Source organism: Lemur catta, chromosome 12 (assembly GCF_020740605.2).
Source record: "Lemur catta isolate mLemCat1 chromosome 12, mLemCat1.pri, whole genome shotgun sequence".
Lineage (NCBI taxonomy): Eukaryota > Metazoa > Chordata > Mammalia > Primates > Lemuridae > Lemur > Lemur catta.
Window position 1 is genome coordinate 92,591,052 of NC_059139.1, and position 12,511 is coordinate 92,603,562.

At 42.0% G+C, this 12,511-nt stretch overlaps 1 protein-coding gene across 1 annotated transcript; it reads left to right on the plus strand.

Moving 5' to 3' along the window:
- The first annotated feature begins 2,501 nt into the window (after positions 1–2,501).
- On the plus strand, positions 2,502–6,462 carry LOC123648257 (chondroitin sulfate synthase 3-like). Its single transcript, XM_045565965.1, has 2 exons — positions 2,502–3,368; positions 5,880–6,462. The coding sequence occupies exons 1-2, from the start codon at positions 2,564–2,566 to the stop codon at positions 6,179–6,181; spliced, it is 1,107 nt and encodes a 368-aa protein (XP_045421921.1). The 5' UTR covers positions 2,502–2,563; the 3' UTR covers positions 6,182–6,462.
- Positions 6,463–12,511: the final 6,049 nt, after the last annotated feature.

Here is a 12,511-nt window from a genome sequence, read left to right on the forward strand (position 1 = left end):
GGGAAGCAGTGAATAGCTTGTTGACATCCTCATGTCCAGAGCCTTCCACCTTGTCTGAAGTTTAATCTCTAATACTTATTTGTCAAATAAATTAATGACTAAGGTTAACTTCCTGCCCAAACAGTCTAAACAATTGATGAGTGGGTTATTTGTGCCCAATGAGAATTAATAATTTTGCAGATCAATGACATGAATGGCACCCACAAGAATAAAGCCTAGATAAATACTGCGGCAGAGAGTATGTTAGTGTGTAAGTGGACTATTGGTTATTCAATATTGACCACATGTGATGGGAAATCCTCTGGAAATGCTTTGTTCTACCTGGTAGCTGCTAGCCACATGGGGCTATTTAAATAAAAAGTAAGTAAAATTAAATAAAATTGAAAATTCATTTTTTTAATCAAACTGACCACATTTCAAGTGCTCAGTAATCATATGTTACTAGTGGCTGTCTTATTAGACAGCACAGAGAAAGAATATTTCCATTATAGGGAAAATTCTATTAAATAGCACTGTTCTCAAAATTTTAAAATGTCTTTGGGAATATATATTTTTAAATCAGGAAGGGTCTGTTTGTTTGCCAGTTGTATATTCTAACTAAAATTCTCCTTCGTGAAAGAGTCCAATTATCTGTATTCCCAAGTGTCTCTGGGCAAGACCTAGACGTGGAAAAGGAGCTTCATTGTCCAGCAGACGAAGCGTTTAGTCAGACGTGCTCACGCAGGGCCAGCGACTGGTGTGGAAAGCACCATTCCTCCAGGCGGGCAGGCCTGCTGTTCCAGGGCTGCGGCCAGCCACTCCCTGGATCGAGCCACTGTGCCTAACGCCATTCAATGCCATCCCTTCGCCTTTGATGTCTAAAACAGAAGGCTGGGATTTGAAAAGAAGGAAGGGCTTGGGATGCCAAATGCACCCCAGACTATAGTTAGATAGAGAGAAAATTTTCAACGTTCCCTTCTTCAAAATGTCATACATCTTTAGGAAATTTCTTCATAATACAGGTAACTTACAATGATTTTGGGCAATACAATTTAAATTTTTTGAAATTCTGTTGCTGGAGATATCTCCTCCCACATTGAAGAAGTAAAAATTTTCCTGTCATTGCCTTAGAAAATAAAAGTTTATAGTCAAGAATAAAAAGTATATCTTCTACTTTTTTTTCTGATTAAGTTCACTTGAGAGGGTAAGGATTTAAGCAGTTTGGCCCTGTCAGTTTGTTGGCGTTTCTCCATCAGTTCCCACTCCCACTGAGCCAGTCTTCGTCCAGACTGGGAAGAGTTGCTCGGTTCTCACTTCCAGGCGGGAAACCATCCCCAGGAGAGCGGAGGAGGGGCCGTTCAGCAGCCCCCGTTTCTCAGTTGAGCAGGTGGAGGACTTGGGATTTTTATGCTCTTTGGAGACTGAAACCAGACTCACCATGACCTCCCTCAGCCTTTCAATCCCTCTGAGATTTTCTTAGGAGAGACACCAAGTGACAATGGCGCTTGTGTTGGACTGGGGAGGGGTGGCGAAGGATGCAGGTAGGGACAGGAGAGCTGGGCTGGGGGGAGAGGCGCTGCGGCGGGACAGACGTTTTCCCGCGCAGCGAGCGGGACCAGGAGTGGGCAGAGCGCGCGGGGCGGCCGCGGCCGAGCGCGGCGCGACAGGGACGGCAGAGGCAACGAGCGGCGGCCTGGCGGCCGGGCGGGGCGCGGTGGGGCAGGGTCACGCCGCAGCGTCGCGGGCTGTGGGCCTGGGGGGCGAGCCCGGACAGAGACGGACGCCCTTGCTGGGGGCTCAGGGACCCGAGCTCCGCCGATGAGGTCAGCTGGGCGGCGCGCCGGGGGCAGGCGAGCGAGCCCCCGGACGCGGGTGTCGGCGGCCGGCGGAGGGCGGGACGGGACGGGAAATGGGACGAAGAGCGAGAGCCGGGGGAGGAGGAACGAGGGGGCGTCGGCGCTGGAAGCCGGAGGCGGCCGGACAGGGATCGTTTCCTTCCGGAGAGGAGGCCGGCTCTGGACGGAGGCGCGGACGGGGGGCGTCCGGGGCGGGGACGGGGACATACCGCGGCCCGCGCTTCCCCCCGCCGGGCGGCGGCGGTGCTGGCGGCTCCTCCTCCGGGCCCGTCCCGAGCTCGGCGGCCGCGGCGGCGGCGGGAGGCGGGGAGCGAGGGCGGGGAGCGAGGGCGGGGGCTCGGGAAGGAGGCAGGAGGAGGGAGCAGGCGCGCCAGTGACAGGGTGGCAGCCTAGGAGCGGACGCGCTGCCGCCGCCGCTGCTCCTCCTCCTCCTCCTCCTCCTGCAGCTCCTCTCGCTGCTGCCGCCGCCGCCACCGCCGGGAGAAGTTTCACTCCCAGCCTCGCTCGGAGCCCCGGCCCAGCGCGGCGCGGAGAGCCCCGGCCGGCAGCTGCAGCCCGCGGCAGGCGAGGCACCCGGGGCGCCCGGACCGCAAGCCGGCGTCGGCGCCTCGGCGGCGGGCTGCGGCCGGGGCTGGGGGCGCGAAGGCGGAGGAGGGGCGGGTGTGAGCCGGCGGACCCGCGCGCCGCGCCTCGGCCGCCGGGCGAGCGTCCGCGCCCAGGGCAGCGCGATGGCCGTGCGCTCCCGCCGCCCATGGATGAGCGTGGCATTGGGGCTGGTGCTGGGCTTCACCGCCGCGTCCTGGCTCATCGCCCCCAGGGTGGCGGAGCTGAGCGAGAGGAAGAGACGCGGCTCCAGCCTCTGCTCCTACTACGGCCGCTTGGCCGCTGGCCCCGGTGCCGGCGCGCAGCAGCCGCTCCCCCAACCCCAGTCCCGGCCGCGGCAGGAGCAGTCGTCGTCCCCTGCGCGCCAGGAGCTCCAGGGGCCACAGCTGCCCGAGGCAGCGCCCGGGATTACCAGTTTTCGAAGCAGCCCCTGGCAACAGCCACCTTCGCTGCAGCAGCGGCGGCGAGGACGCGAGCCCGAGAGCGCGACGGGGCTTCCCGGTGCTCCAGCCGCCGAGGGGGAACCCGAGGAGGACGATGGGGGCGCTGGGCAGCGGAGAGGCGGCCGGCCAGGGAGTAGCCACAACGGCAGCGGGGACTGGGGGGCCGCCGCCCCGAGCGCGGGACCCCGCGACTTCCTGTACGTCGGGGTGATGACCGCGCAGAAGTACCTGGGCAGCCGCGCACTGGCGGCGCAGCGGACTTGGGCGCGCTTCATCCCTGGCCGCGTGGAGTTCTTTTCCAGCCAGCAGCCCCCCAACGCCGGGCTTGGCCAGCCCCCGCCACCCCTGCCTGTCATCGCGCTGCCGGGGGTGGACGACTCCTATCCTCCCCAGAAAAAGTCCTTCATGATGATCAAGTACATGCACGACCACTACCTGGACAAGTATGAGTGGTTCATGCGCGCCGACGATGATGTCTACATTAAAGGTGACCTCCCAGCGCCGGCTTTCCAGCCTGCCCGCCTCCCCATTCCTCCTCAGTAACCTGCCCCAACCCCTGCCCAGCCAGCCCCTCCATTGCTTTCCTGCCAGCACGTGCTTCGGGATCCCGAGGCCCCAGGGTGCGGTCCCCACCCCTCGCATCCGCCCACTATTCCCAGCCTCTCTTCCTGCAGTGTGCACCCTCCTCACACCTGCGCGGCTTTATTCGCCTTCCTCACTTTTGCTTTCCTCCGTTCCTCCTAGCGCTTGCCCCTAACTCTTTATGGTGTGGGAGAGGTGTGGACAGGGACCTGAGGGCTAAACCAAAGGCCATTCCCATTCTGCCCTCCTTTGAAAGCCCCTGGTGGTGGTAGTTTAGCGACTCGGTCCAGAGGGGCGTGTCCTTGGCGGAGGAAGAGGATGCTGGCTAGAGCCAGTCGGAGATCCAGTGTTCTTGCTTTATTCCTTGCCCCTTTGTTTAAACTGGATCTAGCGCACTTTCGGAATCGCTGAAATTGAGGAATCGTCTTCGCTGTCGGGACCCTTCCCTGTGGGGTTCCTTCCCTTTGGCAGAATTCGCCAGGCACTGGGAGCCCTTGAGCACTCCCACCGCCCCAGCCCGCTGCTTCTTCCAGCCGCCACGGTGCAGCGCCAAGCTGCCCCCCAACCTCCGCCACACCTCAGTAAGACCCCCGAGAGGATAGGCCTGTTGTCAGGAATTAATGGTGGGAAGAAGGGGAAAGAATTCGCCGAGTATCCAGACCCTGGAAGCTCCCAGCTGTACCAGCCCACACGGGTGCTGGATGCTTTCCAGTGCCTCTTGGTGGCTGGGAAGGATCCAAGTGCCGCTTGGTGGCTGCGGCGATAAGCAGAGCCTGGAAGTCCTTCCCAGAACCACATGCAGCCACGGCACAAAAAAACTTTCTGGTTGGTTTTAAAAGAGGCGCGGTCCCCCCCTCCCCCCCAGTGTGGGCGGCTCTGGCCAGAGAGTTTCCAGACTCGGTGGATCCGAGTTCATCCGATCAGAGAAGCAAGTCTTTCCAACCCAGCCAGTTGCTCAGATGGAGGGGACGCCAGGAAAGTGGCAGAGTTGTGCCGAACGAGGTTTCTCTGCGCTTTCCACATTTCCTACCTTCTTGGTCAAAGCGAGCAGCCCTTCCTTAGTTTATGCCTGTGTCTACTTGTAGCCTGATTGTTTTATCCTAATCCAGGTACTACATAATGCAAGGAAAAACAAACAAATTAAAAAAAACAAAAGCAATAAACCTAACTGTCCTGTTTTGGCACAAGTAGTTAGTGTAATGTTAATAACTAGAGATCTCTGGGGTTTGAATTTGTAAGGCTGGTTGGAACAGGAAGTACTGATAATTGGATACAAAACTAAAGAATGATCTCTTAGTACATTTCTGGTAGCTGCTATTTAGGATTGATTTAAAGAAAATAGCTTCCACTACCTTATAGTCCCTTATATTCTGTGACTAAGTAAAATCACAAAGGTTTCCTGGCAACAGTGTGCCACACTTTGCAGAGAATTTCTAAAATGCATTAACAGCACCTAGTTCTGTCATTTGCATTAATGCTTTGAAGGATTGTCCTTTAGAACATTGAAATGCCATATTCAAATGCCATATTCTTTCCATTTCTAGCAAGAATGAAATGCATTTTGTTTAAGAACCGTAATATCCTGGGGGAAAAGAAAGAACCCCATAATAGCTGAAACTCATTGAGACCCAGAGAGCAAGGCATGGGATCAAGACAATGACTGCAGACTCCTGCTCATCTAAACTAACAGTAAAGATGCCTGACTGGGACTATGAGGAAGGCGACTCTTTACTCATTTCAATGTATCACTTCATAAAAGTGCTAAGCATAAATGCTTTTGAACTGTTTTGGCTACAACTCTTTATTTTTAAGTGGTTTTTCCTGGTGAACTTACAAACTACAAGTGAAACCAGTTACATTATCTAATTTTTAACAAATGCTAATTTTCTTCTAAAAAGGTGCCTAAGTTAAATTTCAAGACAGGTTTGATTCAAACAGCCTCTACAACTATGTGGATCATATATGATTGAAGTTCAGTTAATGGTAAAACACTGAACTAAATCAATTATCAGGAAAAAATACTTATTAGATATCAATAGCCTTCCAAAACCATGCTAGATATCAATAATTAATATTTCTGTATATTTCTGGAAATTTTTTATTACTTCAAATGTGCTAAAACGACTGTCTTCATTGTCCTTATTTTTTCACGTTTTACAGAAAGATTGGTGATTGTTAGACTTTAAGTTTTGGCAATGACCTGGACCAGAATTTGATAAAATTTTATTTTGATTTAATTAATACCTGTAAATTAGTATTTTAAAATAATAGACTATTGAGAGAGGTTTTTCTTCTTTTCAATTATGTGACTTGTGAGGATTTTAAGCACAATGTTGAAATTTCTCTCCTTTACCGTGTACGTTATAAATGGTTATGAAAGAAAGAAAAGTAGTGATTGTTGCCTTTCTCTTTGTAGGTGACAAGTTAGAAGAGTTTCTTAGATCCCTGAATAGCAGCAAGCCTCTCTACCTGGGACAGACTGGCCTGGGGAATATTGAAGAGCTTGGAAAGCTGGGGCTGGAGCCCGGGGAGAACTTCTGTATGGGAGGACCTGGCATGATCTTCAGTCGAGAAGTTCTCAGGAGGATGGTGCCACATATTGGTGAATGCCTCAGAGAAATGTACACGACTCACGAGGACGTGGAAGTAGGAAGATGTGTTCGACGTTTTGGTGGGACTCAGTGTGTCTGGTCTTATGAGGTAAGCCTTGAGCTGTGATGAAAACGTTCGCACACTGCAGGTGCATGCCAATTTACAGTCGGGGACAGCGATTCTGTTTATTCTCTCTGTATGTGTGTATTTACTTGAAAATGCTAGTAGCAGCCTTTCATGGATACAAGAGTAATTGTGGGAGATACCTTTCTTATTAGGTCTAATTCCTGGCTGAAGCTTTGTTATTAACATGATGGTTAACTTTAAGCAGCAGCTTATTTATATGGTCACATCTGTGGAAGATGTTATTTCTCCTTTTAATTGTTTTATTAGTGTTTCTTATACATGTGTAGCCATTTCCTGTCTCTAAGAAAAGGATTAATTTTATTCTCTTCAGCTGTAGCTTTTAGCATTTGGTACTGTGCTTTCTTTCTTTCTTTTTTTTTTGGTTAGGTGTGTAATGGCATCTGTTTGTTTTAAAATAGTTAAAATCTGAAGTTTCTTTGAAGATTTTGAAGTGAAAATTTAAAATATTTTGTAAAAACAGGAAAAGTTAACTAATAACTTATCACTTATGATAGATTTATTCACAAAATTTTAGTCACTATTTGATAATTTGTTGGGCATCTAAAAGAATGAGTTATCTGGAAAAAATAGAAGTTTTGAAGGTGTTATGTAACTGAGTAATATTTTTGACAGGTTCGCTAGAATTTGTTTATGTCTGCCGTTATACCATTTTCTGATCAGCAATCATTATTTAAATAATATGAACTATTTATTTATTGTAGTAATTAGTTTTATGAAATACTCTGGGATATTTTTCCTTCAGAAATTGATTTTGAAATGAAATAACCTTTTATTTAAAATAGATTTCCTAAAAGATCATCTTAGTAAAAAATGATTTAACATTTAAATAATGCATTATAGTTTTCAGTAGAGTTTGGTTTTCGAATGATTTAAATTAAATATTATTTTAGCTACCCAGTGCATACCTCTGTAAATTATATATTAAACCATTTGCTTATCTTTTCAAATATTCTATGTTACTTATCTTAGAAGAAACATTTATGAAAATATATTCTCTTTGAAATCATTGTACCTCAAAGTTACAGAGTTCCATTTATTTTTCTTTTAGAAGTGTAATCCCACTTTAGTTAATTTTGATTTCTTTTTTATACTTAGTGGTATTTATTCTTTGGGGAAATAGTTTGTATATTTACTACAGAAACTGAAAATTGTTGTTAACTAGTTATTTGGAATAGGCATTATAAAAACTAAAAATGATCATATAGCTAATCTACTTTCATAATAAATAGTAATTTTTCTCCTATAAAACTATCCTACAACCACCCTTTTATATAAAAGTTGATGCAAAAATATTATAAAGATAGATAACTTAGAATAAATTCAATAAAAAAGATTTCTCTTTATTTATTTGATATAAAATTAAAAGGCAAAAATAACTAAATATTCAGTATAGCAAACACATTCAGTTGATTTTGTTTACATGGAGACATTATTTTGCAGACATTTACTATGTATAACTGAGTAAAAAAAACTTATTTGTAATTAACAATAAATATGGGAAATTATTATGTTTTATTTGATACTTTATTGCCTTAACATCACATCTAAAGTTTTAACAAAGATTTCAAATCAAAGTTCTCGTTGATTCTCCTATGAAGGTCTAGTCCTCACATAGCATACTACCCAGACATGTTACAGACGAGTCAGATATGCTCAGATGACCTACAAGTTTAAGAATTGATTAATATTTTATTTATAATATAGGTATTTGTCCTGGTTAGTGTGAAGAGAACTTACCATAGATGTCTACCCTCTCTGTAAGAATAAGTGAAATGTTAGATCTTTTTACTAACTGATGTTAAAGAAGAGACAAAAGAGACTCTTAGTCTTACAAGTGGTAACTTGGTGAACATATCATTTTTAGTAACTTTTCACTATGCCTTTGAACCTAGACTGACACGTGCATCATTGATTTATGAATCTGTATAAAAGAAATCATTTCAACATCTTTCCTACCATTAGAAAATATTTTTCAGAAAAATAATGTTGTAGCACGTTGACTTTATGTTTTGCTAGGCTATTATATAGAACTTACTTTGTTTTGGAATTTCTGTCTTTAAAGGAGCTATTTAAACAGTATTTATTTAAAGGAAGCATTAATTTAATCCTAATACAAAATCTCCAATGTAGTGTAAAGAAATAATGGCAAATTGTGTTACCAAGGATATATTAAATAGCATTTGTTAATAAAATAGTAAAGATAAATACACAAAATTTTGTTTAAGAATTTTAATACTAGCGGGTGTTCTATGTTTCATGAGACACCTGGGTAGATAAATTGGGGCACAGCCAGACTAGGGTATGACATACACAAATCCCGTACGTCACTTTCTAGTTTGGATTATGTGTTAGTGGGAATGGTGTCCGTATATGATACTGTTCATATTATATAGAAAGATTATTCTGCTCTGAGTTGGTATCCTCAGTAAAGGTGAAATTTCACATCTGGTCACAGAAAAAACTATACAATTGATAATTAATGCTATTTCCATATTTATTTTAAAAGAACCATCTACAACAGAATTTTCTTAAAATTTGAGATTTCCTTTATCTGTACCTTTCACAACTTTCAGGATTTTGTTTGGTTTTTCCTCCTAATAAAAGTTCTTTCAGAGTTGAGAGTACTATTGCAGAAGCATGTTCATGATTTTTGAGTTTGAATAGATGAAACATTCATGATAAAGGAATGTTATCTTTTAAAAATAATAAACAGGCTTGCAGATCTTATAGAAAGAGAATTGGACAAATTATTAAATAAAATATATAGAATGTAAAATATATAGAATATAATTATATTTTTACAAAATCTTGGAATGAATTTTCTAGTATTCTTCTCTACTGATAAATTGAAGTCTACTTTTTCTGTGTTGTATATACAATTGAGAATTTGTGAAAGGGGGAGGGAGAGAGAAAGAGAGACATTTGTCATGGGGGTGGAGATTGAATTGGAGTTTGAGCCACCATTCTGCTGCTTATTAGCTTCATTGCATTTTGCAAGTTGCTTCTTTAACCGTTGTTTAATTCAGCTGAAAGTGGAGATTGTAATAGTGTCTACCTCAGAAATTTCAGGGAAGATTAAGTGAAATGATGAAATGATCCACATAAAGCCCATAATATAGTGTCTGGCACATAGTAAATATCAATAGATATTAGTTTTTATTGTCCTGATGCTATAGAGATCATGTACTATATTATAGAACACGCATTCATGTGTTTTACTTAATTATTAGTAATAAGTATTTCATTTATATCAAAAGGACCAAAATAAAAATAAATTTTCAGTTAGAGAATTCAAATTTAAGTTTTTTGGCAAATAATAAGAAACCAATATGTTGCAGTATTTTATACATATGAGGAATCCAATATTAGTAAAACTTACTATGGAACATGGATGTCTGTTTAAAAAGAGCGTTACCAATATTTGGTTCAGTCTGTGCGCATATTAAATAACTGATCTCAAGGAGATTGTGTGGAAAATATTATATAACAAGTCATTATTTGATGTGCATATTTAAAGAATCCCAAACAGATCTACATAAACAAAAAAATTACTGTATGTATTTCTAGATTAGTTGCCAGAACAATGGCTCCTTTTTCTGAGTTTCTCCGGAGTCTCTCACAGGAAAGGAAGTGAGTGCTGTCCCACTCTGCAGTCGCTCACAGACGCCCGGGCTTGTCTTTCCAAGCAGCTGGACTCTCCTCCTGCTGTACCTCAGGGCTTCTAGGAAATAAAGTGAGGTCCCAGGTGGTCTGGGAAAATATGTCTTGTCTGTTGCTTTTTGCTGTTTCTCTCTCTGTCTTCTCCACTCACTTTTTATTTTTTTCTTCTTCTGTCTTTAGTGATAGATAAAATAAATTACAAATGTATTTTGATATGCACTGTTTTTCATCAGGTTCCCAGTAAATTAATATGCTCATACAGGCTAACCCTGATATCCCAACAGATTGCAGGACGTGTACCCAGATGACAGTAAATCACAGTTAGGGCCCCACGTGGCCTGGCCTTTCGTGCTGGTGGGCCCCGGGTAGACTGGTCCTCTGTGTGCCTGGAATCTTGGAGAGTCCGAATTGAGAGTCTCCCTTTCCCACCTGGGGTTGAGGCGCCTAATTTTTAAGGCCCTATGGCAGATGTTAATCAACAGACTTCATGGGTCACGTTGTTATACTCTTTTATACCTCAAACTTTATAAGTAAAGATTACTAACTGAATGAAGCACGTTCATGAAAAAATCATTCTATTCTATTCACCCTGTGAGTGTTAGAATTTATTGGCATCTCCTGTTGGCAAAGATCGCACTTTTGGTTGAGCTCTAACTTGGCTACTGTTTTTCTAGAGCTGCAATCTGGCAGCTTGGGAGGCTGCATATGGCTCTTAAACCTTATTTGGCACATAGAGTATTTTAAGTTTTTTTTTGGTTTGTTTTTTGGTGCCTTTAGCAGACGTAGGCAATCTTGAGTTCTCTTTGTGTCCTATTGTTGTATATCAAGCTCTCCTTGCACATTTATTTTAACTCTCTGTAGTTACTACTCCATGTAGTCACAAAAATTTTGATCTTTTGAACCACATAATCCATGTGTTGCAAATTTCATGACAATATTCTCTAAAAAATGAAGCGATTTTCCAGTGAGAATAAGAGGTATATTTTAAATACTTTAAATTACAGAAGAATTAATATTTTTCAAATTTGACCATTAAAATTGTATATCATATAATACAGTTGCACTGTCTTTATTATAGTTATGCTTTTAGTAAATAATAAGAAAGCCTTCACTTTAAAAAATTATTTATATATTCATGTTCTGTTTGTATTAGCAGAATTGGGAGTTTTGTTTTCTGCTTTTGTTTTTAGCAAAATCACTTATACTCAAGCATTAAAATAATTTTAATTACAATGATTGTTCTTCTCCCTGTGAGGAAATTTTTCATTTCATCTAATAGTCATTTTAAACACAGTTTGTATTTATCATTTTAATGCTTGCAGTAAAATGGAACCAAAGAAAGTGTATCTTTATTTCATTCAATTGTGTTGTTTTAAAAAAAAACAGATTTTTATGCTGCTAAAAATATTTCTCTGTAGATTTAAAAAAACATTTTGTCTGACTAAACAGATTTTTATTAAGATCCTTGAAAAGTTAATTTTACGGTAGAATGTCTTATATTCAATCTTAGCCTCTTAAAGGCTATAAACACCCTAAAAAATTCCATTATTTCACAAAAGGATATGGTCTCCAAGTGTTTCCCTGAGCCTGTAAATAATGCCTGTAAATAAGGGAACTACACCATAAGAAATTCAATGAGATATAAGTTCTTCATAACATATTCACTAAGATTAAGATATGTGTGTAATTTTTATGAGGCCATTGTACATCCCTCTTAGCTACTTCCTATTCCTTATGAACTTCCCTCTTTTCTAATGTTAATTTTGCTTTATCATGATTATGGTTTATGATCCAAAAGTATATTAATATATGTGGAAAAGTATGTGACTGGGATTTTGATCTAAAATTCAGTCTTTCAAAAATCTTTCCTTGGTCCAATTGAGTCACATTTAGTTTTTAACTTTACTAAAAGCAGTGAGCTTCTCACACCTACTCTTCCCACCCCCATCCCACTTGTCACATGAAATCCTCATGCAATGATTTCATGAAATTTCATTTCTGCCACACTGTTTTCTTCATTGTACCAATGAAATGGCATTCTGAGTTGATGGAGAAGCATCGTATGGTTTTTACATGTTTTGAAGGGTTAGGTGCTTCATTTCTTTGGTAACTGATGGCTTTATCACCTAAATTCTGACAATTTATACTTTCCAAGAAGGTGATTTTCAACAATTATGAAAAATGTTAAGTTTTGAAGATGCCTCTAGGCAATTTAAAGTAAGCTCCATGGTAACATAAATACTCATTATCAGTTTAAAAACTTTAAACATTCTTTCTCTTTAATTGATCTTTAATTTGCTAAAGAAGTTCCAAGTCAGTTTCCTACTTTCACTTTCTTTGTCTTGGTGTATAAAAAGCTATGTTTTGAGAAACATTTATTTCACTCTCTTTTCTGCCTGGTGAATTAGATTTTAAAATGCAAAGAAACATACTCTATTATGTGATTATAGTGCATTTTGTCTTGACTATAACATGCTACTTTTGCACAAAGGTATAACTTTTAATCAAGCATTTCAGTTAAAGAAATTTCATTAAAATTAGAAGAAAATGAGTGTCTTGAGTTATGTGAGTCATATTTGCTATTATTGAACAATAGGAAACCTAAGTAAATTGAAAAATTGAGGGCTTGCAGTTCCTCACAATTTTAAT